Below are 24,890 nucleotides of genomic sequence, written 5' to 3'. Positions count from 1 at the left end.
GATGGGAACTGTAGTCTCAAAACATCTGGAGGGCTGAGTTTGAGGGAGTCTGCATTAGAGGCTGCCTTCTACTTTGCTCTTCAGATCACTTATATGCCATGTGTGAACAAGTCTGCAGGGCTGTAGCTAAACTGTGTGGACCTCAGCAAACACTGAATCAGAGATCACCGAGAGCTCCTTGCAAACTGCTCTGAGCATTCTAGAAAGAAGAGAGAAGAGCAGGCTAAAGAAAGTCATTCTTCATAAGGCGTCACATAGCTGGAATTCACTTGTACAAGAAGCAGCAATGGCCACCAACTTAGATGGCTTTAAAAGAGGACTGGGCACACCTGTGGAAGACGAGGCTATCAGAATGCTTCTGAATACCAGTTGCTGGAAAACAAAGGAGGGGGGAGCATTGTTGCTTGTTGGCTTCCTAGGCTAGGGGCATCTGGAGAACAGAATGCTGCCTTAGATGGGCCACTGGCCTGATCCAGCAAGGCTCTCCTTGTGTTCTTAAAACATAATTAAATCACATTTGTTAATTAAATTAATTAACACACAACAGCCCTCAGAAGAACTCCACTCTTCCACAAACTAATTAAAACACAATCAATGTTGCAAGCTTCATGTGCATTATAACTTATGAATGCAGAACATAAAATATTGAGGCTAGGGCCCTACGCACGGCAATGTGGAGGCAAGTGTCACTGAAGTAAAGGGATTTTAAAATAAAACAGAGTTGTTTGAGCAACAGACCAGTTTCTAAAGCCCAAGTTGCCTTGCTTCACTCCAGGGATGGAGCCTGTAGCCCTCCACATTTTACAAGCTATGTTGGCTGAGAGTGACCTAAAGGGCCACAGCTTATCCACCTCCACACTATCCCTCTTCCCTTCTTCTCTTCCCATCAATCCCACACATGCCTAACATTGCTCTTTTTACTTTGACTCTGACCCTCCAGATGCAGTAGGACTGCAGTTCCCATCAACCTTAACCAACACAGCCAATGGTCAGCTACCTACAGGAAATGAAAAGACCTGATATTTTTCAAACTATTTTTTATTATTTTTCAGTTTCAACAGCAGGCCCATGTCCAAGAAGTCAGCAGACACGCACACAAAAACACACCTCCCCAAATCCTGCACATGGAAATTGCTCGGAAAAAGAGATGTATCTTTGCTCAAGTAGCAGCAGTGTGGAGAAGCTCAGTTGCCATGACATGTGGCAGTTACTGCTCCTCTAGCACCCAGAAGTCTTGAACAATCTTTAAGGTCACTCATCCTAAACCAAGAATTGGGGCAAGGTGGTAGTGGTCTCCAAGGCCACCAAAGCAAGGGATCTCCCCTACTTGAGGGGATGGTGGTACCATATTTCAGAGGTGCTCTTTTAAAGTGAAATCCTGTCTTTGCCAGCATATGGCAAGAGAAAGGGGATCCTGCCTTGTCCTGGCTGAACCTTCGCCAAAGACTGCAGGGGTAGTTCCATCTCTTGGCCGATAACCTCCAAGGAGAATTGGTCATTCTGCTGCCAAGGGCAAGAAGTGCAGAGTCACAAAGTCTGCCCTCCACCTCCAATGGGTCTCAGTGGCTTTAGCAATCCTCCAATGGAAGCAAAAGTAGGATGAAGCTGGCGAGATTGGCGGAGAAGTCATTGGCTGGGTTCGGTGGGCTCAAAAAATGACAAAACCAGGAAACTAACAATCAAGACCGCATGGAACCAATCAAAAGCCCCACCCGTCAAACAGGACAGCTCTGCTAGTTCTTCTCAGGACGGTTCCGGTTGAGCACAGCTTTGGGAGCAAATTCCAGCTTGTCCTTGAGGCTGACCACCTGGGTGAGGTCCTTTCCTGCACTCTCCTGAAGCTTGCGGTCTTCGCGCCTCTCCGAGATGCTCTTCTCATCCTCAGGTGGCTGAGGGGGTGGCTGGCCACGGATGAACCACTCGAGGTGGTAGCCCACCGCCCCAACCACAAAGGCCACAGGGAAGGTGACGTAAGGGGCGTAGGCCCGCACTGTTGCCCACAGAACTGGCCACATGGCTCCTGCGGGTCCTGCAGACGTGAAAGGAGAGCATGTGAGTTAAGCGTTCTTATCCAGATCCTGTCTTCTGAGACGTAAAAGGAATGGCAACTTAAGCAATCTCTACGAATACTTTTTGGTGGTGCTCCTGGTGCTGGCTTTTAATAGCAGGGGCTGAGCAGCCATTTTCATAGATCAATGGGTATTTTTATGGTCAGAGCTGGATTCTGGAGGAGTAGTACAAACAAGGACAGCCTGATTGCTCTTTAAAAAAAATAACTCTACAAATGAACCTGCAACAAAAGGTTGCACTGTGGAGAGCTACACCTTCTTCCAGGATATTCTATCCCCACTCCTTTACAGTTTTCCACCCTCAATGGTCAGTCAGCATTCCATGCCCACTGAGCGTGTTCAGCCTTCACTAGGATACTTGGGGGGGGCGTTCCCCATGGTTTTTCCCCTTTTTTTTGTTCTTCTGAAAACTTTTGGGTCCCCCAAAGACAGCCTAGTCCCTCCCTCTTGCATGTGGATGGTGCCATTTGCCTGTATGGGTATCTGGCACTCAGATAATTGAGACTGATAATACAATTAAGCCTTTAAGATGCCACAAGACTCTCTTGTTGTTTTTACTGGATTGCTGTTTGAAGTGCTGTCACCCACCCTGGCCTCGCAGTTTGCACAGAGCTGGAAATAAAAATGAATTTATTTATCTAGAGCAGAATTACCATCTCCAGCATAACTCGTAATTCGCAAACATACAGAAGCTGTTCAATGCATCTTCCTGCCCTCCTTCTGGGCTGGCCAACCCCACCTCTTCTCAAGAAGGCTGTTCACACATTCAGATATGTTAATCCTCAAGTATCAATCAAACACACACACACACACACACACACACGCTTGATTAGATCTTTTGGTAGCTTACACTGGTTCTCAACTCTGCCAGTTTAGGATTCCCCTAGAAAGTGGCAACAACATGCCTACTTAACCAAAGAAATTTACTGTTTAGGAGTAAAATATTTACCACCAAAAATTTAAGCACTCTACAGTTTTGTGGGACAGAGTTGAATTGATTTCCACGAGTTTACATTAGGGTAGCAAACTCTGTCCTACTAAGGCTTATCAGGATTCTTCCCCTTAACTTGAGTCAAGGCTCACTGTTTCAGTAGAAGGCCTTTCCTTCCAAATAACTCTGGGGCCACATTCACACTATACATTTAAAGCACTATGATACACTTTAAACAGTCATGGCTCCCTGCAATGAATCATGGGAGCTGTAGTTTGAAGAGTGCTAAGAGTTGCCAGGGGACGCGGGTGGCGCTGTGGGTAAAAGCCTCAGCGCCTAGGGCTTGCCGATCGAAAGTGTCTCCGGACAGCGCTGGCCCCCAGCCTCTTGAGTGAGATGGGCGCACAACCCCAGAGTCTGTCAAGACTGGCCTGTACGGGCAGGGGTACCTTTACCTTTTACCTTTTTAAGAGTTGCCAGAAGACCCCCTATTCCCCTCAAAGACCTACAATTTCCAGAGTCAATCCCTCTTCAAAGGGAACTTTAGGAATTGCAGCTATGTGGGGGGAATGGGGGGGTGAGATCTCCTAACAACTCCTTACAATTCCCAGAGTTCTTTGGGTGAAGCCATAACTTTCTTATTTAAGAAGTGGCATCATAGCACTTCAAATGCACTTGTGGGGTTCTTTATTTACTGAATTCATATCGTGCCCTTCCTCCCCAAGGAGGCACCCAATACAAAAAGCAAAGGGCATTCTAGAACAGTTTTAATATTCTATAAGAAAGCAGCTACAGTTAAAATAATTCTTCCATCTAATGATCTCTCAGGGTTGCCAGATTAAGGTGGCCACACTTCTGGAGTGAGGGGTTCCCAGTCCAACCTCATCCACACCAGGACTTCTGGGTGGGAAGCGGGGAGGAGAGGAACCCCAACCCTGTACGTTGTCCCTGCAGGGGAGGAGAAAGCACTTGGCAAGGTCAGCCGAGGAGCTTCTTGCTCACTTCCAAAATGTTTCAGTGCCATCTGAATCCACCTCCCCTACACACATACCCAGTACCAGATTTACATATAAACAAGCTATAGCTTAGGACCCCACTCTCTTGGCCCCCAAAAAATTAAAGGGGAAAAAACCTGGATGTACATTTCCAAAATATAAGATAAAAAGCAAATAAAATAAAACCTACATACAGCAACAGTGTTTTGTGTTGTGTAGGCTCCTATGATGTAAGTAATGGAACCCGCCTGATAGCCTGCTCCCTAAATTGCAGTACTTTGATAATATATTTTGTTATGTGCAAATGGCTTTAGATACCTATTAGGTCCCTAAATTACCACATAGCATATTCAACACAAAAAACAGCGGCAATTTGTTGTTGACAAAGGACAGCTGGACATATAAAGGGCCCTATTACCTTCAGTAGCTTAGGGCCTCATCAAACCTAAATCCGGCCCTGCACACACCTCACCTCCGAGACACCCACCGACCCCACCGACTCGAGTCTCGCCAAACTCCTAAGGCCCAACTATTTCCCATAGTTACTGGGCCACAGCGATGCCATGGGAGCGGCCTCTGCGATCTGGGGTTACCAGCGTCGGCAGACAAAACCTCCTTGGGCTTCAGCACACTCAGGTCCCCCACCCTGCGCACCCCGGAACCACCCGGCCGGGGACCCTAAGCCTTGGTGTCCATCTGGCACCAACGCGAGCGCGCACAGAGGGCGCCGGCTGCTTTCCCCTCCTGCTCCCCACGCCGCTCCCCGACCCCCGACTCACCTCCGCCAGCACCGAGCCAGGCCGTCCTCCCGCCCTGCTTGGACTTGATCCGGCGCGCCACCGCCGTGCGCCCTGCCTGGCCGCCGCCTCCTTCCCCGGCCCTGGCGCTCGCTTCCTGCCGCAGCTCCATTGGCCGCCGAGCTTCTCCTCCCGCCGGCGCTCATTGGCGGCCCTTGAGAAGGAGGAGGAGGCCAGGCCGGCCGGAGAGGAAGCGGAGCTGAGCCCGAAACGGCCGCTGGAACCGGGGCTCCGCCGGGCGGAGCTGGCTGAGCCTCGGAACCTCTTCCCCGCGGCGCCGCTATTAAGTCATTTCCCTATCGCACAGCCTCGCAGTGCAAACGTACCACCACCTTAATGAATTGTTTCCATAATTCAGATGATATCCAATATTTCTAACGGGACGTTTTAATGCAATCGGATACATGCCTGCTGGAAGATAAAATCCCACTGAGTTTCGTTTCGAAAGTGTTGGTTTTATCGGCATTTTATTATGAATATTTTAGATTTTATATAAACCGCCTGGAGGTTTGTTTGTTTAACTGAGTAATGTATATGTCTTATTTACTATAAAAAGGGGGGGAGAAAGTAGTGAAATGGATAAGGTTGTGAGTGAAGTCTATTGATCACAGGGTTTTCACCAATTACATCTGTATAAATTTGCAAATAAACTTCTTTCTTTATTTTGGTAGTGAGGCTGCAATTATTTACTCAGCTTTAAGCCCCTAGGAATCCTGTGGGACTTAGCCTTGGGAAGCGTGCATAGGATCGCAACATCAGAGTGCAATCCCATACGTGTCTATTCAGGAGTAAGCCCCGCTGACTCCCCGGTAAAACGTGCATCGGGTTGTGGAGCCTTCCTTATCGTACTGATCGCCAGACCTTTCGGACTACCGTTACTATAATGCCTATTGGCTGTGTTTACAGAGCCTGATGGGAGTTGTAGTACAAAAAATCGGACTACAGGTTATGGAAGGCTTTTCACTAACCAATGTGCAGTTTGATTTCCCTGTTTATTTTAAGGAACGTTGCAAAGTAGAATGAATGTATCTGTGAGACTGGTTGATGGTTAAATATTTTGATCTAAAAGCGCCCCCTTTGCTAGGACAGCAGATGTTTTATTTTTGTGTTTTAAAAAATGTTATTTCTTTTTCTTTTGTTTGTAAATTAGTGGATGGCAGACACCCTCTTATTCTTTCAATCAAACACAACCTTAGGCAGGTTTGATTGATGAAAACTATGGTTAATGGGCTAAGGCTGCCGAAGGCTGCAATCCTCTACGTCTCTATTCCAAAGCCTGTCATTCTTATATTTACAGCTTTCATCCAGTGAAACAAAGGTTCTCCTCCCTCAACATTCTTCTTCACAACTACCCTGTGAGGTAGGTTCAGCTGCTGTGTACGCACCACACATTTAAAACACATGGCTTCTTTAAAGGATCCTGGGAACTGTAGTTTGTTAAGGGTGCCAGGGACAGTAGCTCTCTGAGGGGTAAACTTAAGTTTTAAGGATTCCTTGGGGGAAGCCGTGTGCATTAAATGTATTGGGGCTGTATTCAAGTAAATCATTGCACTAGCAGAAGCCAGTGCAATGGGATTTCCCTTCATGCTCCCCCCACCCCAGCCACCCTCAATTTGCTTGGGAGGGTCAGACGAATCCCCAGGGGGGAGTGCATTTTGCTGGGCAAGCTGTGTTGCATCAAGTCCACAGTGTACTGTATATGTATTATCCAGCAGGGGCATCCCACAAGGCGAGGTGAAGCCATTTGCCTTGGGTAGCAGATCCGTCCCACCCAGCCCTGCTCTTGCGTCTCTGCCACAGTGCACTTGCCCTCACTGCTGGTGGCCCTGCCGTCCAGTGAGGTTAATGATTGAATGGGAATCTGGGTTTCCACTGCCCTGCTTTTGAACTCTAACCACGACACTAGCTTTTAATGGGGTTTTCTTCTGAGCAGACAGGTATCAAATAGCTTTTGTTTGTCCTGCAACATTTCCTCTATGCTAACACCAGAGGGGCTGTAATACAACAAAAGCGGGACAAAAATAAACCAGAACTTTTGTGGTATGAAAAGTTGCAAAATTCCAGCCGGAAGTTAATGGGATATGCACTGAAGCAGTGCGACTGCCCCCAAACATTCACAGGTGCAAATAATACTGAAAGCGCAATCATGTGTGACCCCTCTGATAGCATCACGAGAACAAATCATTGTTAATGCACAATAAAAGGGACATAGGAACTTCCTGCAGGAACAAAGCCAATGGCACATGTAGTCCAGCATCCTGTTCTCATAGTGACCCACCAGATGCCCCTGTGGGAAACGCACAAACAAGACCTGAGCTCAAGCACATTCTCCCCTCTTGTGGTTTCCAGCAAGCTCACTGTTAAAACAAAAAAGGGGGTTCTGTGGGTGGCACTGGTAGGGCCCCACACCTCTTTGTGTTATATTGTGCTCTTAAAATAGTCTTTCCAGATGCTCTTTGTCGGTGAATTTGGTTAGTGTGTGGTTTTGCCTGACTAGACTCCTGAGCCGTATTTTATCAGCTGTCCCTGTTCAGGAGGCGCAAAGGGTTTACATCGTGACACATTAGTGCCACACCGTGTCAAAGCATTCAGACAACCTGTCACCTCAGAGTTCTTCCTGAGGAAGAATTATCACCTCAGTCAGTGCCCTGGATAGCTGTCTGAAGCTCTGTCTACACATGGGGCAGAATGAGCTGGAGGAATTATTGAGTTGATGGGATGAACTATATATACTGCTCCACACAGTAAGTGGGGGTTTCTATTTTGAAATGCCTCTTCCCCACCCCCACCCCCCTCAAAAAAAAACCCAAAGTGCAAGTAAAAAAAGCTAGCACCTCAGGGAAATAGGATCCAACCCAGCTATGTCCCTGGCACACTAATTTTCTACTTGCGGGGAGCTTTGAGTAGCATGGAGGAGCATGCAGGAACTTCAGGCCCTGTCAGGAACCCTGAAGCGGCGCAGTTTGTTCCATCCCCTCAGGACTCTACAGTCCCACCTCTCCACTGCCCCACACTATTCTGCTGCTTGTGCAGAAGAGGCTTGGGCCCTGCTGTCATTTGCCCCACACTCCTCGGCTGCTGCGCTCTGCACAGCAGGGCCAGGCGACGGATCAAACGTGTGGGAGGGCAGTGTGACAATCTGTCTCTTTCCCTGAGAGTCCCCAGCCTCTCATCCGAAAGCACCAGCTCAAAACAAAGCAAGCACTAATTAGCCAATTAGGGGCACAGAGGCAGGGAAATTGGGAGTGGGGGAGATCCCAAGGGGGCTTGCCTCCCTGACAGCCTTGTCAGCTCCTCTGCAGCAGCTTCCCCTGCAAGGGAGGGGGCACTTGTGGGCACCCCCACCCCTTCCTCCCCTGGGCAGCTGTACTCCATGTGACCCTTCTAGGAAAGGAGGTGCGGGGAGGGAGAAATCTCTGCTCTGGGGGCTCCAATTAATTGAATCTTGGAAAGAAAAAGAAAGGAAGAAACTATCAAGGAAACTTCTAAAGTCAAAGCTCATATCTTCCCTTTAACTGTCTTTCTGCAGCTGCAGTTCAACTATGAAATCACAAGAACGGAGGAGGCTGCCTAATACTACGTCAGATCTTGCATTCTAGCTCTGAAGTGTCCACACTGACTGGCAGTGGCTCTCCAGGGTTTCAGGCAGGGAGTCTCTCCCAGCCCTACCTAAAGATGCCAGGGACTGAACCTAGGATCTTCTGCATACAAGGCAGAGGCTCTGCCTCTTGGTTAAGACTCGTTCTCTATAGCCATTGGTCCACTTGGCTCGTCATGGTCTACATCAGAGGCAGCGAACCACCCCATCCATTTTATTTTATTTTCTCTACTAATACATCACAGTTTGACACCTTGCAGGTTCAGAAATACTTGTCAAGCTGTTTGGGGAAGTCTCATGTTTTTGTTTAAATTTCCAGTCTTTGTATTAAAAAAGGTAGAGGGACCCCTGGCCATTAGGTCCAGTCATGACTGACTCTGGGGTTGCAGCACTCATCTCGCTTTATTGGCTGAGGGAGCTGGCGTACAGCTTCCGGGTCATGTGGCCAGCATGACCAAGCTACCACCCCCTTAATTTGGGTGGCCTTGTTTTGCTTACTAACTGTTCGGCACACTCAGCCACTCTAGTTTGCTGTTAGAGAAGGGACAGTTTACAAGGAGCCTGTTTATTTCAATGGCTTCAGCAAGCCGCTTGTCTATAGGAAACATTCAAAGTGGCTAACAAACTCCATGTAATGCAACAGAAATGAATAAAATACAGTCACACCTCTGGTTACAAACGCTTCAGGTTGCGTTTTTTTTTGGGTTACGGACCCGCCGAAACCCAGAAGTACCGGAACAGGTTACTTCCGGGTTTTGGCAGTCGCGCATGCACAGAAACACTAAATCGTGCTTTGCGCAGAAGCGTACAGCTCACGTTCACAACCCGAGCATCCACTGTACAGAAATAAATAGCAGCAGTAATGGAATAAGAAGACAGCAGCACCAGGAGCCTATCAAAAATCATAACGACAATCAGCAACTAAAAGCCTGCTAGGAAAACACGAGTCTTGAGTGCCTTTCTTTGCTGGGTAAGTTGGAAATAGATGAGTAGAACATAAAGGAATGTAAATTGACAGCAGGTTCTGCAAAGAGATCAGCAGCACTCCAGCCTAATATTGGCTCCAAGGTTTAGGAAGGGCTATAGCTCACTGTAGACCAGAGCATCTGCTCTGCATGCCACTTAGCCTAGACAGGCCTGATCTAGATAGGAAGAGCTGAGCCCAATGGTAGGGCACACACTCAGCATGCAGAAAGATCCCCAGGTTTGAACCCCAGCATCTCCATTCCCTGTTGGAAAACCTGGAGATGCATTGCCATCAAGTACTGAGTTGCTGTTGTTGTTACTTAATGAATCACCTTTTACATATGTCTGAAGGCAATTTGCAAACATGCCATTAAAAACAGCTATAGATAGTTTTTTGGGGGAAAATCACACCTAAATCAGAAACCTTTTCATCCAGCTGGAAAAACTTGTTGAAACAAACATGTCTTTGGTTGTTTCCAGAGAGTGAGTGCCTATGGTGTATCTCAGGAGGGTTGCTGTTGCACAGAACGGGGCAGCCACACTGAAAACTGTGGAGTGGGCTTCTAATATTTTGGGGACTTTAAGCAAACCATGCTTAAAGTCCCAAAGACCATGGTCACCTCTACGTTGCAGTCTCTCAAGTAACCTAGTTCTGAGCTGCATAGGGCCTGCATATGTTAGTACCCAAACCTTGAACTTGGGTAGATGCACCAATGATCTAACTCTGTATACAGCAGCTTCCTGTGTTCCTATAAAACAAATGTCATATTCTTTTAGCAATTAGTCCATAGATATACATCCTTCTTTCCCCACTCCAACAGCAAATTATGTTAGAGTTGCCAAAATGACACCACTAAAAGCAAATAAAGCAAGAATGGAGAGCCTGTAATCCTCCAGATGTTTGTGGACTACAAATCCCATCATCCCTGGGCATACTGGCTGTGGATAATGGGAGCTGGAGTCCAACAGTATTAGGTGAAGCACAGGCTGAAACAAAGCAACCCCAGATGAGCAGTACCACAAGTAGAAGACCAGACAATCCCCAAAATTTGAGGTACTGGTGAAGTTTGCTAAACTCAGGCCTGGAAATGAAGTTCCGGGGCATTGCTCCAGCCCCATGAACAGCAACAGCAGGGTATTGGTGTTGTTGGCGTTGGTAAAGTATCTGAATGGGCAGAAGATGTGGGCTGCAATTGACTTGCCAGATCACAAACTGAACAGGCTTCATGAATGGGATTACGAGCTGCTGCTGACAATCTCAGGGATCAAATGATCTAAGGGGTTAATATTTAAATCCTCTCCCAAGGGATCAACACCCAACATGTGATCCATTCACTCTTTCATAATATGAAGGAAACATTCAAACTTGGAGCAGATTGGCATCGCTGCTTTGACTGTGCATGAATTTTTCAAAGCCCCAAATTAAATTTTCATTCTAATTTATGTAGTTGTGATAAAGGAGGGCTTGGATGGAAGCAATGGATGATCTAGTTATCTCTCTGTATATCTCCGGTCGGTCCCCCACTTAGTAACAACCGACTCCTCCTTAGTTACCGTATCTGCTCCATTTGCACAGAGACTGGAGAGAGCCTGAAAGGGTGGGTGGGTGGGTGGGTGGGTGTTGGGGGTGAGAGAGACAGAGAGAGACCTAGCAGCACATAAACCTGAAGCCAAGAAGGCATTTTGCACATGCTCAGAAGCTGTGAGCCCTGCATCTTATACTAAGGAGTCCATTGTTTCCACTATCCCATTTTCTTATTTGTTTTATTAATATGGAGAGGAAGAGAAAAGAAAAATTAGGAAATTGGAAGGAGAAAGAAAAATATAAGAAAAGTATTCATCATCATCAAATAATGCTAATCACCATCAGTTCATATTGCAAGTACTGTGGCCATCACAATGTGAATCTTAAATTAAACATACGAGTTTAATCAGCACTTCAGATGTCCAAATAGATGTCCATGTGAGATTGACACCTATATGAAAGCCCTTTGGGCGTAGCCAGGACAGTGAGGTCCTCAAACCATTGCATAATGGATCGTGGCAGTGCTATTTTCCTAGAAAAAGAGGTGCCACGACTCGCCATGAACGTCTCCCTCGTTCTCTTATCATGGCAATGGCGCCCACCTGAGAAGTTCCGGAACTGAGCTCTGGCATGTTCCGGCTGGGGGGAAAAGCCCTGGATGGTGGGCATTTATCTGTCCAAGCTCAAAGTATAAGTCTTTTAGCCACCATAAAAGCTCATAGGTCCACGTTGGTGCTAGGCAGCCATCATCCCATCTTGTGGAAATGAGTAACATAAAGATGCATTTGGTTTTGTCAGACCTGAAGCCACAGTGGTCAAGTGAGAGATACCTTGGATGCTGCCTTATAGCATAAGTCCATCTAGCTCAGCATTGTTGACCAGCAGTGGATCCCCAGGATTTGAGACAAGGATCTCACTCAGTCCCTGACTTTTCTGGAGGGGGAGAGACCCTCCATCCACTGGCAAGATGGGATGCAGTGCAGGAAGTTCCCCTTTCTCCTGGGATTAAGCCCAATTCCACCTTCCCTCCCCCTCCTTTTTTAATGCATGAACCTTGTACAACTCTTAATAACATGGCACTGGAAATGGAAGGAAACTGTTCCTGTCTTTCAGGCTTCATTTTATCGCTAACGGCAAGTCACAGAATGGTACACAGCAATGCTTTATGTTGTCTTGTTTGCAAGAGAGAGTGATGCTGGCTTAAGGTAGGCATGTGTGCCTTCATACTCATGTCAGCCTTCCTGGAGATGGGGCTATCCATGGTTTTTGGACTATAGCTCCCATCAGTCCTATCCAGGGACTGCCTAGGGCTGATGGGAATTCTGGTCCAAACTTTCTGGCTGAGGAGGGGCTCAAACCCTGGTCTCCCAGGTCCTAGTCCAACATGCTAACCACTACACCACACGGGGTCAGCATGCTCCTTGCTTTGTCATACGACACTTGACCTGAGAAGATCGGCAGGCGGCAAACTCTTATGAAAAGTTAGAGGGGAGAATTTCAATTAAATTTGTATTTCAGGGCAAACCTAGCTAGATTCGCACTTTCCAAAACAATACAGAACCGAAACAGAGCCACTTTTCGAAACTTGGCGCTTATCGGCATTTTGTAACAAAATTCTGCAGCCAACAATGTGTCCAAACATTTAAATACTGGGGTAAAATATTATTGAAAATAACATACAAAAATGCATTGTTTCAGGCAAAATTGCATTGCAGATTATGTACTGTTACACTCTCTGCCCAATCTCTGTCGAGCGATGAGAGATTCCAGGGGTCTTGGTGTCCTTTGGAATAAGGCATGACCGAGCCTAGTGTCTTTATGAAATATGGTTTATTTACCTATATTTACACCTGAGTTTTATGGAGAGAGAGTTCACGGCAGTTGCATCCCAAGAGGAGCTTGTTCTTCCCAGCAGTGCAGCAATGGATCTAGAAGCATCCTAAATGCCACCCCCCTGTATCTCTGGCTGCTGCCCTTCAGTCCCACATGGAGTTCTGCCCAACTCCCCCTTCTTCCCAGCAGCCCCTGCAGAAAGCAACTCCTCCCCTTCCGCTTCCCGCATCCGGCCCCTCCTCCCCCGTCACCCTGACAGCCTCTGTTTCTCTGTTTCCCACTGCAAAGGGCATTTTCTCTTTCCTGTTGCTTACATCGTGCAAGTGGTTAACCTACCTCAAAAAGCTACTGGGCAGAGGGTCTGATGTTTTGCAGATGGCTTACCATTATCAAACAAACCAGGCCATTACCAGCCTTTTGTTTCTTCAGCACCCACCCACAGCAAGCCGTTGCCCTGAATTTATGAGTTTGCTTGATTTTTTACCATTCAGTGAAAGTAGAGATTATTAAAAGAATCATAACAATATATTAGGCAAAATTGCATACAGATGGGTGCATATTAAGAGAAATGTGAGCTAAAATGCTGGTTAATTCTTTCATGAAGACTTTTTTTAAAAAAAAATGGCAAATTGATGTAGAACTGAACTTAAGATGGAAAAATGAGAAACAGAGATAAACAGAAACTGAAAATGTCCCCATCTCTAGTCACAGGTGGTGTTTGTTCCACATAACTAAAGCAAATTCTATTTCTGTTCCCCCTCAGGCCAAATACGATGCATTCTGTGCAGAGTCCAGGAGAAAAAACAAACATAATTTGGGAGCTCACAGCTTTGCCGGCTGTGGCTAATGGGAGCCGTGCTCCAAAACATGGAGGGCACCAGATTGGCAAAGGCTGACCTGGTTCTGTAGGTAGGAGGAATTTGCCATGCTGTGTCAGACATGACACACCTAGCTCAGAGTTTTGTTATCTGACAGTGGTCTAAAGCATCCTGGGAAATGTTGGTAGAACAATCAGATACAATACAGGGTAGGGACTCCTTATTGGTAGGGCCACCATTTTTTAATCCTTGGGGAATGAGAGGCAAGGATTTGTTTATCATATTGATATCCCACCTTCCTTCCATCATGTAATGGCAATGGTATAGAACAGGGGTAGCCAATATGGGGGTTCCCTCCAGATGTTTTCACCTACAGTTCTCACCTGCCCCAGCCAGCATAGTCAGCAGTCAGGAATTGGGGGCGTTGCAGTCCACAACATCTGGAGGGCACCATGTTGGCTGTTCCTCCACTATCCTGGTGTCCTCTGGAGGTTTGGCTGATGGGTGCTGCAGCCCAAAACATCTGGAGGGCACTAAGCTGGCATAGAGCTGCTAAAGTGATCTAACCCAGATTTGCTGGGCTTCCCTCAGGATATTCCACCATGGTCTTCCAGTATATCAGAAACCTTCATCGGGATTGCATCATAGAGAGGTGAACAAAGAACCCTAGATTGGCTAGGCTGAATAATAATGGGCTGAGTAGCTCTTTTTTTCTTTTCTTTTTTTTGCATTCCTTTTCTTTAGTAGTGCACAGTCAGGGCTTAAGGACTTGATTACCTCTTTGCACTCTGGGCCAGCGATCACTGTAATTATTATTATTAGCAAATTATATGGCATATTGAAAAGGGAGGCAGGCGCTGTCGAAAGGAATAAACGGGGAATAATTGAACAGCAAGTCTCGCACATGCCTGGAAAGAATTTTACTTCTTCTGCTCTCTAGGAGTGACAGCTAGAAGTTTAAGGGCAGGGGGCCCTTTGCCCTGCTCCTTGCTCTATTGGGGTATCTGTCTCTCTCTCCAGTGCCAGCTTTTGGGCAATGTGGGCACCCGCAGAGGGCGCTGAGCTGAGGGGGGTCAAAATTGAAAAGAGAAGATCCATAATTGAGGCTATCCATTTGTGAGCGCCAAATTTTGGCCTTGCACAAGGTGCCATATTTAATTGCCAAAGTCCACACCTGATAAACTCTCTTTCAGTTAGTTACTTTATTCTGCAGGAATTCAAAAGCCAGTTTGAGGAAGCAAATTGGGCTTCTGGAAGGCGTCTGCAATATTTGCATGGTGGTGGCTGGTGAAGGGGCCCCATTCACTCTCTGATCATAAATGGCTATATGCATAAATGGCTTCATGGCTATATGTGTCAGTTTCCCATATGTCCAGTTGCACCACCTGCCTTTTATGACATCTGCCTTGCACAGAACTGGGGCTCACTGCAAGTGGGTGGTGACTTGCCGGTACCTGGCATGCAGAACAGTGAATCAAGCAACCTTGCAGAATCAAACAGCAAGCAGATAATGTCTCCAGTGATCTTTGCAGTCCATGAAAAATATTCTGCAGTTCGTTCTTATGTATATATTCACATTTCTGTTGAGTCTGCTCACGTATCACGGGGGGGGGGGGGGGCTGCCAAACGGAACTCACAAGCAGATAAATAAAAATTGGTTTAGATTATAAGCAGCATGCCCAGGGAGATATTTGCCATTTCCGTTTTATACCTTCCCATAGTTTGGGAATTGGTTATATCTAGTTTAAGGCAGCACTCTTTGTACGTTTGCTTTGATGGACTATGCTCTGCAAATCTCTTGAAAGCAGCTGAACCTGTGTGTGACTTGGCAAGCATGTTTGGTGGGCATGAAAATGGAGTTTCTTGACTTTCCCCCACCCAAATCTTTCTCTCACACACACACAAAGACACAAAGACACTCAAAGGAAGAATGGAAAGGCCTGTGTCCATTGGTGCAAATAATGGGAAAGTGAGTGTGATGCCCTAGGATCACAGCTCAGTTGCAGTTCAGTCCCAAGACTTGGTAAGAAATGAGGAGGGAGAAGAGAGAGACCTGGAAAGCAGGTAGCCAGTTATATTGGACATTCAATACAAGGTGCTATAATAGTGTTGTGTACACAGCTCAAGGAAATCAGCCCTGAGTGCTCACTGGAAGGGCAGATTGTGAAGCTGAGGCTCCAATACTTTGGCCACCTCATGAGAAGAGAAGACTCCCTGGAATAGACCCTGATGTTGGGAAAGATGGAGGGCACAAGGAGAAGGGGACGACAGAAGACGAGGTGGTTGGACAGTGTTCTCAAAGCTACCAGCATGAGTTTGACCAAACTGCGGGAGGCAGCGGAAGACAGGAGTGCCTGGCGTGCTCTGGTCCATGGGGTCACGAAGAGTTGGACACGATTAAACAACTAAACAACAACAACACAGCTCAATGGCACGGCACTTGCTATGCATGCAGAAGGTCTCTGGCTCAGCTCCTGTCATCTCCAATTAAAAGGATCCAATAGCAAGTGACATTCTGCTCGAGACCCTGGATATTCACTGCCAGTCAGAGTAGACAGCACTGGGCTAAATCAAGGGTGGGAATACTGTTGTACTCTGGCTGTCATTGGACTGCAGCTCCCATCAGGTCAGTCAACATGACCAATTATTAATTAATTAAATTTGTATACCGCTGTTCATCTGAAGATCTTGGGGCAGTTCACAGCATCAAAATACAAAATAAACCACAGAGAACATAATAGAAACAAGAATAAAAACAAAGCAAACCAACAACCCCCCCTCCAATAAATACGTTATACAGGGCATAGACTGTTAATCAGCCCAAGGGCTGGTTGAAGAGGAACATTTTCTCGTGGTGCCTAAAGATGTTTAATGGAGCTGCCAATGAGGAAATGCACTCTGCACATAATCGGAGGTACTCTTGTTGTTCTTATGATTTCATCTGTTTTAAAGATGAAACACAGCCCTGAAAACAGATTTTGGTATTTATATAGGTGACCACTGAAGTTCCAAACACTTATGAATGACAATAGCTACGTAAAAGAACCAACTCCATTCATTGAGAAGGAAAGCAGAGTGTTATTGCCACCACTAGAAGGCACTCTGGCCCAACAGGCCCATTCAAATCTTTCAGCGGAACAGAACAGAGAGCGGGTTAATTTCCATTGACTAACCTGGCGCATCTAATATGAAGCCATCACTTTGAAATACAAAGGGAGGTGAGATTCCTTGAATGTCGTGTCCTGCTCATTAGAGCCAACAGCCAAATTTTGCCTAAAGCGAAATTCTAAAGCAGATACAGATATTCTTGCTTGGATGAAACATCCGAAAGGCCAATAGGATTTCAGTAACATCGTTAAAGGTGGGGTTTAGTCTGTACATCCATAAAACGCTCCCAAGTTTCACTTAGCCTCCTGCTAAACAACAGGGAGGTTTAAGGAAAATAAAAAGTTTGGACTAGTGACATTTCTCTGGATTGGTTTTTTAAAAAATGGGGGAGGGCATTCCTCATAGCCACCTTGCTAACCCCTTCTTAACACATTTATGCAAAAATGGGTCACCTCCAGACTGTCACTATTTTGGGGTGGGAGGATTCAATCACATACCATTTGGGTTTGCACAATTAAAGTAGATTAAATGGCTCTGGCATAACAAATCCATTTTTTTAAAAAAAAGAAGCAGGTGGACTTTTCTCAGTTAGGAAAGTAATGGAGAAATGCATCTGAAAGTGTGGGACAACAATTGACAGATAGGAAAATGAATAACCTCCATGTGCACAAACCCAAATGATAATAACTCAGTAAAGACCAGATATGCCCATTGGGACTGGAAGGACAGAAGGCAGAGAGACCAATAGTAGGCAGAGCTAATGTGAGGGATAGTCATCTAATTCTATCCATCCTCTGCCCTCATGAGTTGTACGTAGCAACCCGGAGACCAAGCAGGAGGAAGCTGGCCTGCAGCAGAACTCTCTTGACTGGTTGTTGTAATTAACAAGGCAGGTTGGTGTGGATTGGCTGAGGGCAGGCTGAGGTTGGTGGGGCAGTGCCCCAATTGCCCTAATGCGCCAGCCTTCACGGGTTAAACCTTCCCGCATGCTTCATGCAAGTATATCAGGATGAATGCTCAATGAACAAGTCATCTGGAGGAGTCCATCAGTTGAAAGAACCAACCCCTCTCGTAATGCATTTGCCGTAGGACACAGGCAGCAGGTTCAAATCCACACTCAGCTACCAAACTCTCCCCAAGTGCCCCTGGGGCAGTTGCTCTCAGCCTAACATTCCTCAAAATTCCCCACAGAGTTGCTGGTGGAATGAGCCACAGGCCCTGTGCTAAGCAAGTGGGAAGACAGGAAAGGTGAGAATTAATTTATTTATTTATTAATTGTGAATAAATTTAAACAGGAATTGACTTGACATAGGAAGCTGCCTCCTGTAGAATCAGGCCATTGGTGCATCTAGCTATTGTATATACTGTCTGGCAGCAGCTCTCTAGCTGTTTATTTCATACAGTTTACCGGTATATCATAAAATAAATTTAAGCTGCTGCACATGGAAGTTCCATCTTGCTAGTATAACCAGTAACAGTATAACCTTAACAATTCCAAATAATGTCATGTAACCTACTGCAGTGGTAAATTAACTGCAATGCACTTCTGAATGCAAGCTTCCCTTAATAAGGGAGTGGCTCTGGTTTCGCCTTGCTCCTTACATGGACAAAGGGAAAATCTGTGGAGATTTACTTACCCATCATGTGCTTGGTCAGGATAGGGGTGTTAGGTGCACCTAAATGTTGGCTATCTCTGCATGGCAATGTGATCAAGTGATGGGCTCTCTGAAACCATCCAGACTTCGCCCTACAGATGTGATGCAACAGGGTCAAGCAAACATAAGTTTTCAACATACCTGAATGAATAAAACCATTAGGTCTCTCCCTCTAGATCAGAACAGCTAAGGCTGCTGTTTTCAACTGAGTTACGTCTTCCAATCTTTAAAGAGATCTGGGGAAGGCAAGTGTTCCACAGGTGTACTTCTCCATGGGCTTTTGCCAGGGTGTAAAAATACAGTCATCTGGCCTGGTTGAAATACACAAGGTCAGCTCTGGGTTGGAAGGGGTGTCCAGCAGAATTCTCTCTGGTAGGCTCCTCATATACTAGCAAGCTACAGTGGCAGGTTGCCATATAACTTTCCCACAATGCCCAGGAGTGCTTGATGTAATGACTTTCTCCCTCTGGCATCATGGGAGATTTAAATGGCCGCCCACCACTGTTCATGGCTGGTTGCCCAGAGCAGGTATCAGTGCAGAATGGCCCTGGTGCAGCATGAGGACCCAGGCGGTTGCCCAAAGTTGCCTGCTGTTGATACCAGGCCTGGGAATATGGCAGCTTTAAGAGCAGTGAAAGCCAAGGATGCCTCAGGCCCCCTAATTCTGAGGCCTGTACCTCAGAAGCAGGGCCAGCCCTCCCATGAGGGCAAGGTGAGGTGACTGCCTCAAGTGGCAGGATCCACCAGGGAAACAGATCCCAATACCAATCTTTCTTCCCTCAGTTTGTTCCTAATGTAGATCTTCCCTCACTCCTTCTCCCCTGACACCATTTCGGGGTCTGCCTCATGTGCCAAAATGTCTTGGGAGGCTGTGCTCAGAATGGATGGGTGAACAGGAGTGAGGGCAGAAAGCCGTTTCTGGATCTGCCCAGTTCTGGATTCAGACATTGTTAAGAATTTAAGAGCATATGAAGAGATTTGCTCAGTTCCCGAGAACATCAGAAGAACCTGTAGCCCATCTAGCCCAGCCTCCTGTTCTCATGGCGAATGAGATGCCCTTAATAGGAAGCCCCAAAACAGGAACTGAGCACAGCAGCACAGGCCCCACTTGTGATTCTCAGTAACTAGCATTCAGAGACATACAGCCTCTGCCAATGGAGGTAGAGAAGAGCCATACTGGCTAGTAGCCATACATAGCCTTCTCCTTCATGAATCTGTCTAACCCTCTTTTAGAACCATCCAAGTTGGTGACTATCACAGCCTCCTGTGGGAGCAAGTCCCACAGTTTGTGTGAAGAAGGACTTTCTTTTGTCTGCCCTGAATCTTCCAACATTCAGCTGCATTCCTAGTGGAGAGGGAGAAAATATTTCGTCTATCCACTTTCTCCACCTCTTACATAATTTTATGAACTTCTATCATGTTGCCTCCTCTCTCTGAAACTAACGCCTTTTCTCTAAACTATAAAAGTCCCAAATGCTGCAACCTTTCCTCATAAGGGAGTTTTCCATCCCCTTGAACATTTCAGTTGCCCCTTTCCAATTTTACAATATCCTTATTTAGTTGGTCTCCAACTCCCATCAGCCCCAGCCACCAGGACCAATGCTCAGAGATTATGGGCGTGGCAGTTCAGCCACCCTCTGGTGGACCCATACGAGTGTCATTAAGAGGTGGTCAGTTTTCAGGAAGGAGGTTCTGGGTCCTCCCTCTGTCCTTCTGCTCACCTCAACCCACCGCATGCTACCCATTCTCAGCTATGTGTTGCTGCAGGGTCCTATCGCCTGGCAACCACGGGTTGCCTTGCTCAGCCACTTCCATGCTGAGATGATGTTGCTAGGCAACCACCATTTGTTTTATTTATGAGTGTTTAAAATAATAATAATAACAATAATAATTCTAGTCTGCTTTTCTTCCACAAGGAAGAAAACAGATGACAGTGTAGAAATGTCAAAACAAACTAAAAGAAACAACAGAAGAAAATGGTACAGTGGCCTTTCCCAGGTCATGCTAGCTAAGGCTGATGGGAGTTGTAGTGCAAAACATCTGGAGAGAACCTTGTTGGGAAAAGCTAGTCTCGAAAAACATCAGCAGTTAGAACAGAAAGTGTAGTCAATAAGGCCCAGGAGGAAGGTAGCATCCTCATTGGTACAGCTTCCTCCAAAGGCCTCTTTAATGTCCAGGATGCTTAGAAGAATGCCTCACCCGCTGCATACCCAACCAATTGCTGTATTCTGCAGGAGAGGGAAGGGCTTGCAGATACCGTCCTATCAGGAGGTCCGTTCTGCATTATGTCAGAATGGGGCCTTCAGTGTGGTGGCACTTGTCCTTTGGAACACCCTCCCCCTTGCATATCAGACAGAGCAGGTGCCTTCTCTGTGGTCTTTTCGATGCCTGCCAAAGACATTCCTCTTTCAACAAGCCTCCTAAGATATTTATCCCAGTTGTTGCCTGTCTTGGAATCAATTTGATTTATGTATGTCCTGTTGTTTTAAATCGTTTTGAAATCTGTATTTCTCTTGTTTTTATATCTGCAACTGATTTTCTACGTTGTTACATTGTAAAACACTTGGGGATGCCTGACACGAAGTGATTCATAAATGAAATAAAGAGGAGGACGTGGCCATGTGTTCATTTTGCACAGGTATGCATATAAAGATGGGGTGATGGAGACCTCTGTAGAAAACATTCCCGAGCTTGGGTGGCAGAGCTCTTTGTGCTTTGAGCTGATCCAGCAGGATTCCGTGGTCAAAAGCCACACACACCCTGCGCCTTTTCTCCAGATAAAGGTCTAGAAAACCGGTATCATTCAAGAGTGCTTGCAGCTGCATTGCCACCAACTAAGGTTGTAAGCACAGGGGCATGGCCTTTGTGTGCAGATGATCCCAGGTTCAATCCCTGGCCTTTCCAGGCAGAACCAGAGACAATCTCTTCCCGAAACCCTGGAGAGATGCTACCAGGCAGTGTACTGAACTAGCTGGGCCAATAGTCTGTTCCAATATAGGGCAGCTTCCTGTGTTACTATCAACTCCCCCCCCCCGCCCCGCCAAAGCAAGTATTAGCAAATGGGCAGTAGTTGCCAAGAACCATCAGATCCTGGTCAGGTTTCTTTAGGAGTGGGCTGCATCACCACCTCCTGGCTGGCCTGCTAGAACTCAGTTGCCAGCCACTTGGCTTTCCTTTCCTTGGCCCTTGCTTCTTGCCTACCTGCCTGCCTCGCCCTTCTTTGGCACCAGAGCAGCTTAGCCAATGGCAAGCAGAGACCCTTTAGCCGGTCCCATTCCTCTGCGACATTCAGAGCAACTCAATCAGTTGCTGCTACATAGAAGCTTCAACAAAATCCTTTAGCTCAGGGACAGTGTTCCAGGAGCCAGGGATGGACGGGGCCAGAGGCAAAAGTGGGAGGAACAATAGGTGTGGCTCTCACTTTGTACAGTATGCCACACAAAAGACAGAGGTTTGCAGAGTTGACTCAAGACAAGTCGACTTCCTTCCACTGTAAGCACACCTCTGACCTGGATAGGGCAGGGTGCTTACAAGCAAACAAGCAAAACATGGGAAGTAATCTGAATAAGGGGGCCTGCTTCTTGTGCTGCAATCTCCTGAACCAAAGCCAAATGAATTTGGCACATCCGTAGGGTTCAGCATAAATGCCACAGCTATTGCCAGGTGCTTGCAGCTAAAGCAAAGGTGAAGAACAACAGGCTCAGCCGGTCAGAGGAGACCCACTGGACTCTCTCTGAGTTACATCCCACCCCAGCCTCCTTGAGTGCTTTTGTCTGGCTGGAAAGTTGAGCTACAACAATCTCTCTTGCTTGCCTGGATGGAGGCTGGGGAGGTGTGTGTGTGAAGATGTTCAAACCAACCTCCAGGGCTGGCCCTCCTGTTAGGCAATGTGAGGCATCAGCCTTAGGCTGACTTTGGGTGTCTTGAAAGGACAGCAGGTGGTTTTGTTATTAGGTTTGCTATTATTGCACTTTTCATCACCAGGAAGGAAGACCAGGTGCTTGCTGGATGTTCTGCCTCAGATGCCTAAAGTACCTGGCTGGCCTTGGCTGCTAAGTACCTTGACCTGGGACAGAGAGAGAGCCTGGCTCACTGCTTCAGGCAGCAAAATGTCTTGAGTTGACTCTGCAAACCTCTGTCTTTTGTGTGGCTTACTGTACAAAGTGAGAGCCACACCTGTTGTTCCTCCCACTTTTGCCTCTGGCCCAGTCCACCACTGGCTCCTGGAATACTGTACTTGAGGGAGAAGGCAGGCCCAGAGGAGAAGGCAGTTCCTGCCACCCAGTTCTTCCCAGAGAGAGCTGACTTGATAGCAGCTACAATTTTAGAGTGGAGTCCACACATCCAAAACAGATACTTGGGCTCACAATAAGATAAGTCCTGTGCCCAGAGCATATTCACTCACCTTTCAGTTCTAGAATGAAGTAAAGCCCGGCACCAGCAACTGCCGACATTGTGATCCCTCCGCCTGGGGCCCTGTTCCAAGCCACTGGGTTGAAGACCTGCCATTTAAAAACTCCCCACAATTCCACAGGTGCAACTTCACTCCAGGGGTTTGTAGGAAACAAGTGCTTGCTGCTCCTGGGGCCCCTTGGAGGAATGACACCATTTGTGCCTTTGCCACAACCAAAGCCAGGGAATCAAAGGGGAGGAAATGTTTTGTTTTGATTGCAGTGCATGATTTATGCTTGCTAGTTGTTTCTTTGATTTGAATGCATCTGTGAATTCGAGATTTGTTTTGTCTGGTGCCTTTTGGAGTTATTTTTATTTATTGCTGTTGGAAATCTGTGCAGCACATGCTACTTAGGCCCTTTGCTCCTATCAGCCTCAGGCCCCTCCATACCCTTTAATCCGGGCCTGGGAACCTGGAAGCCGCCTTGCACGGAGTCATTGGTTCATCTGGCTCAGTATGGTGAACACTGGCTGGCAGCAGCTGCCCTGGGTTTCAGGAATGGGTCCTTCCCAGGCCTACCTGCAGCTGCCCGAAATGGAACCCTGGGCCCTTCTGCATGCACAGCAGGCGCTCTAACACCGAGCCATGGCTGGAAGCTCATCTTATAAGGAACATTGAAGACTGCCTTATGCCACTGGCATTGTCTGCACTGGCTGGCAGCAGCTTTCCAGGGTTTAAGGCAGAGAGCCTTGCACACTCCTACCAGAAGATGCTGAGGGCCCTTCTGAGGCCCAAGCAAGTGCTCTGCTACAGAGCTCAGGAGCTTCCCCTGGCGGAAGTGGCTGGAGCCTTTACCCCGCCAGAATCCACTCTCACTTGGCTGAGCTGCGTGTTGGAAGGCCTCCTTCTGAACTGCCCCCACCGCCACCCCACCCCACAGTTCCGAGGGAAAGTCCTCCCCGCTTTGCCAACCCCCAATGGCCAGGCCCTGCCTGGGCGAGACCCGCGGTGCTTTCCCACTTCCCTTCCTCCTCGTGAGCTTTGATCATCCTCTTTTTCCAAGCACGTCTCTTCCTTCCACCACCCCGTCCCGAAGAGGCTCTGCCTCTTCCACCACCACCACCCCGCCCCATCCTCCCATCCTGCTGCTTCTGTAGCTGTGTAACAAAGCAGAAAAACAGCAGGCAATTTGTTCTGAGTGCCTAAAAATAAGCAGCGCATCCTCGCTTCTTGAATGCAAATCTCTTCTTCCCCCCCCCTCCACTCCCCCCCCCCCGCAACATCTCTTGCTCCTGGGCTGGGCTGTTGGAAGGGATGTTCTTACATTGGATCTTTTTAAAAAAAGAAAAGAAAAAGATTTTATTTTTTGCTCACACTCTTGTGAGCCATAACGGCTCCGGATTCCCATTGCAGAGAAGATAAAACAGAGCCCAGGAGAGCTCCGAAAGCGGAGAGGAGGGGGGGTTGAGGCGATGGAGAGAGGGCGGGGAGGGGGCTGCAGGTTCCACGAAGCTCGTGTCGAGATGCACGGCTGGCATTATTAACACGCCAGGCCGGGCCAGTGTGTGTGTGTGTGTATGTTCGTTCGTGTTCGCGTTCACGCGCGTGTGAGTTGCCAGCGATTAAAGGCCGGGATCGTGGCCTTCCGTCAAGGAGAAGTCGTGTGTAGTCTACCTGCCAATCAAAAAGAGAAACCCCCTCCTCCCCCGCTCTGCCCAGTTCCTGGGAAATCCACCTCCGCATCTTCGTGTTGTCCCCTCCCACTCCCACTCAACCGCCCCCCCCCTCTCATTTTCTCTGTGGTTCAGTAAGTAAAGGAACCTCAAGCCTCATCTTCTTACTATTAACCCATAGATCTGCAGTGCAGGGCTGGAGAGGCAGAGAGACAGAGAGCATCTTTGAAGGAAGCATCCACGCCTTCTCCTCTTCTCCAAATCGCCCCCCTCCCCTCCCGGCTTTCTTCCCTAAAACACCTTCCTTCCCATACCTCAGTCCATCGAAGACCAACTTGGATCCTGCCGGCTGGGGTGCTCGTGTGAGTGTGTGGAAGGGCCGCTTCTTCTCAGAAGGACAGACCATATTCACGGAGCAGGGTTTTTTCCACCCTCTGTTCCCCTTAAAAAAACCAAAAAAGACAGGAGGATGTAGCAGCGGTACCCTGACCAGGAGCCTGGATCCCATCAGGCGAGGTAAGGAGATTTT

The 24,890-nt window shown here is 47.4% G+C and overlaps 2 protein-coding genes across 6 annotated transcripts in view; one reads left to right on the top strand and one right to left on the bottom strand.

The window, feature by feature from the left end:
- Window positions 1–1,020: 1,020 nt before the first annotated feature.
- Window positions 1,021–24,890, bottom strand: SMIM12 (small integral membrane protein 12). 4 transcript variants are annotated; one of them, XM_079985245.1, is made up of 3 exons: window positions 24,676–24,890; window positions 18,278–18,387; window positions 1,021–2,029 (listed from the first exon to the last, which is right to left on the bottom strand). In XM_079985245.1, the coding sequence occupies exons 1-3, from the start codon at window positions 24,867–24,869 to the stop codon at window positions 1,734–1,736; spliced, it is 600 nt and encodes a 199-aa protein (XP_079841371.1). In that variant the 5' UTR covers window positions 24,870–24,890; the 3' UTR covers window positions 1,021–1,733. The 4 variants fall into 4 exon arrangements, with proteins under 4 accessions (XP_079841371.1, XP_079841373.1, XP_079841372.1 ...); XM_079985247.1 differs by lacking the exon at window positions 24,676–24,890 and adding an exon at window positions 20,017–20,091; XM_079985246.1 differs by lacking the exons at window positions 18,278–18,387; window positions 24,676–24,890 and adding an exon at window positions 4,775–4,920.
- The window catches only part of DLGAP3 (DLG associated protein 3), a 195,941-nt gene continuing 195,820 nt past the window's right edge, over window positions 24,770–24,890 (top strand). For both annotated transcript variants that reach the window (XM_079985224.1, XM_079985223.1), the window contains exon 1: window positions 24,770–24,877. The gene's annotated coding sequence lies outside the window, so the exon portion shown is untranslated. The remainder of the gene's footprint in view (window positions 24,878–24,890) is intronic.

Source organism: Podarcis cretensis (assembly GCF_951804945.1).
Source record: "Podarcis cretensis genome assembly, chromosome: 8".
Classification (NCBI taxonomy): Eukaryota; Metazoa; Chordata; class Lepidosauria; order Squamata; family Lacertidae; genus Podarcis; species Podarcis cretensis.
Note: the sequence above shows the minus strand (reverse complement) of the source record. Positions and strands in the feature narration are given on the sequence as shown.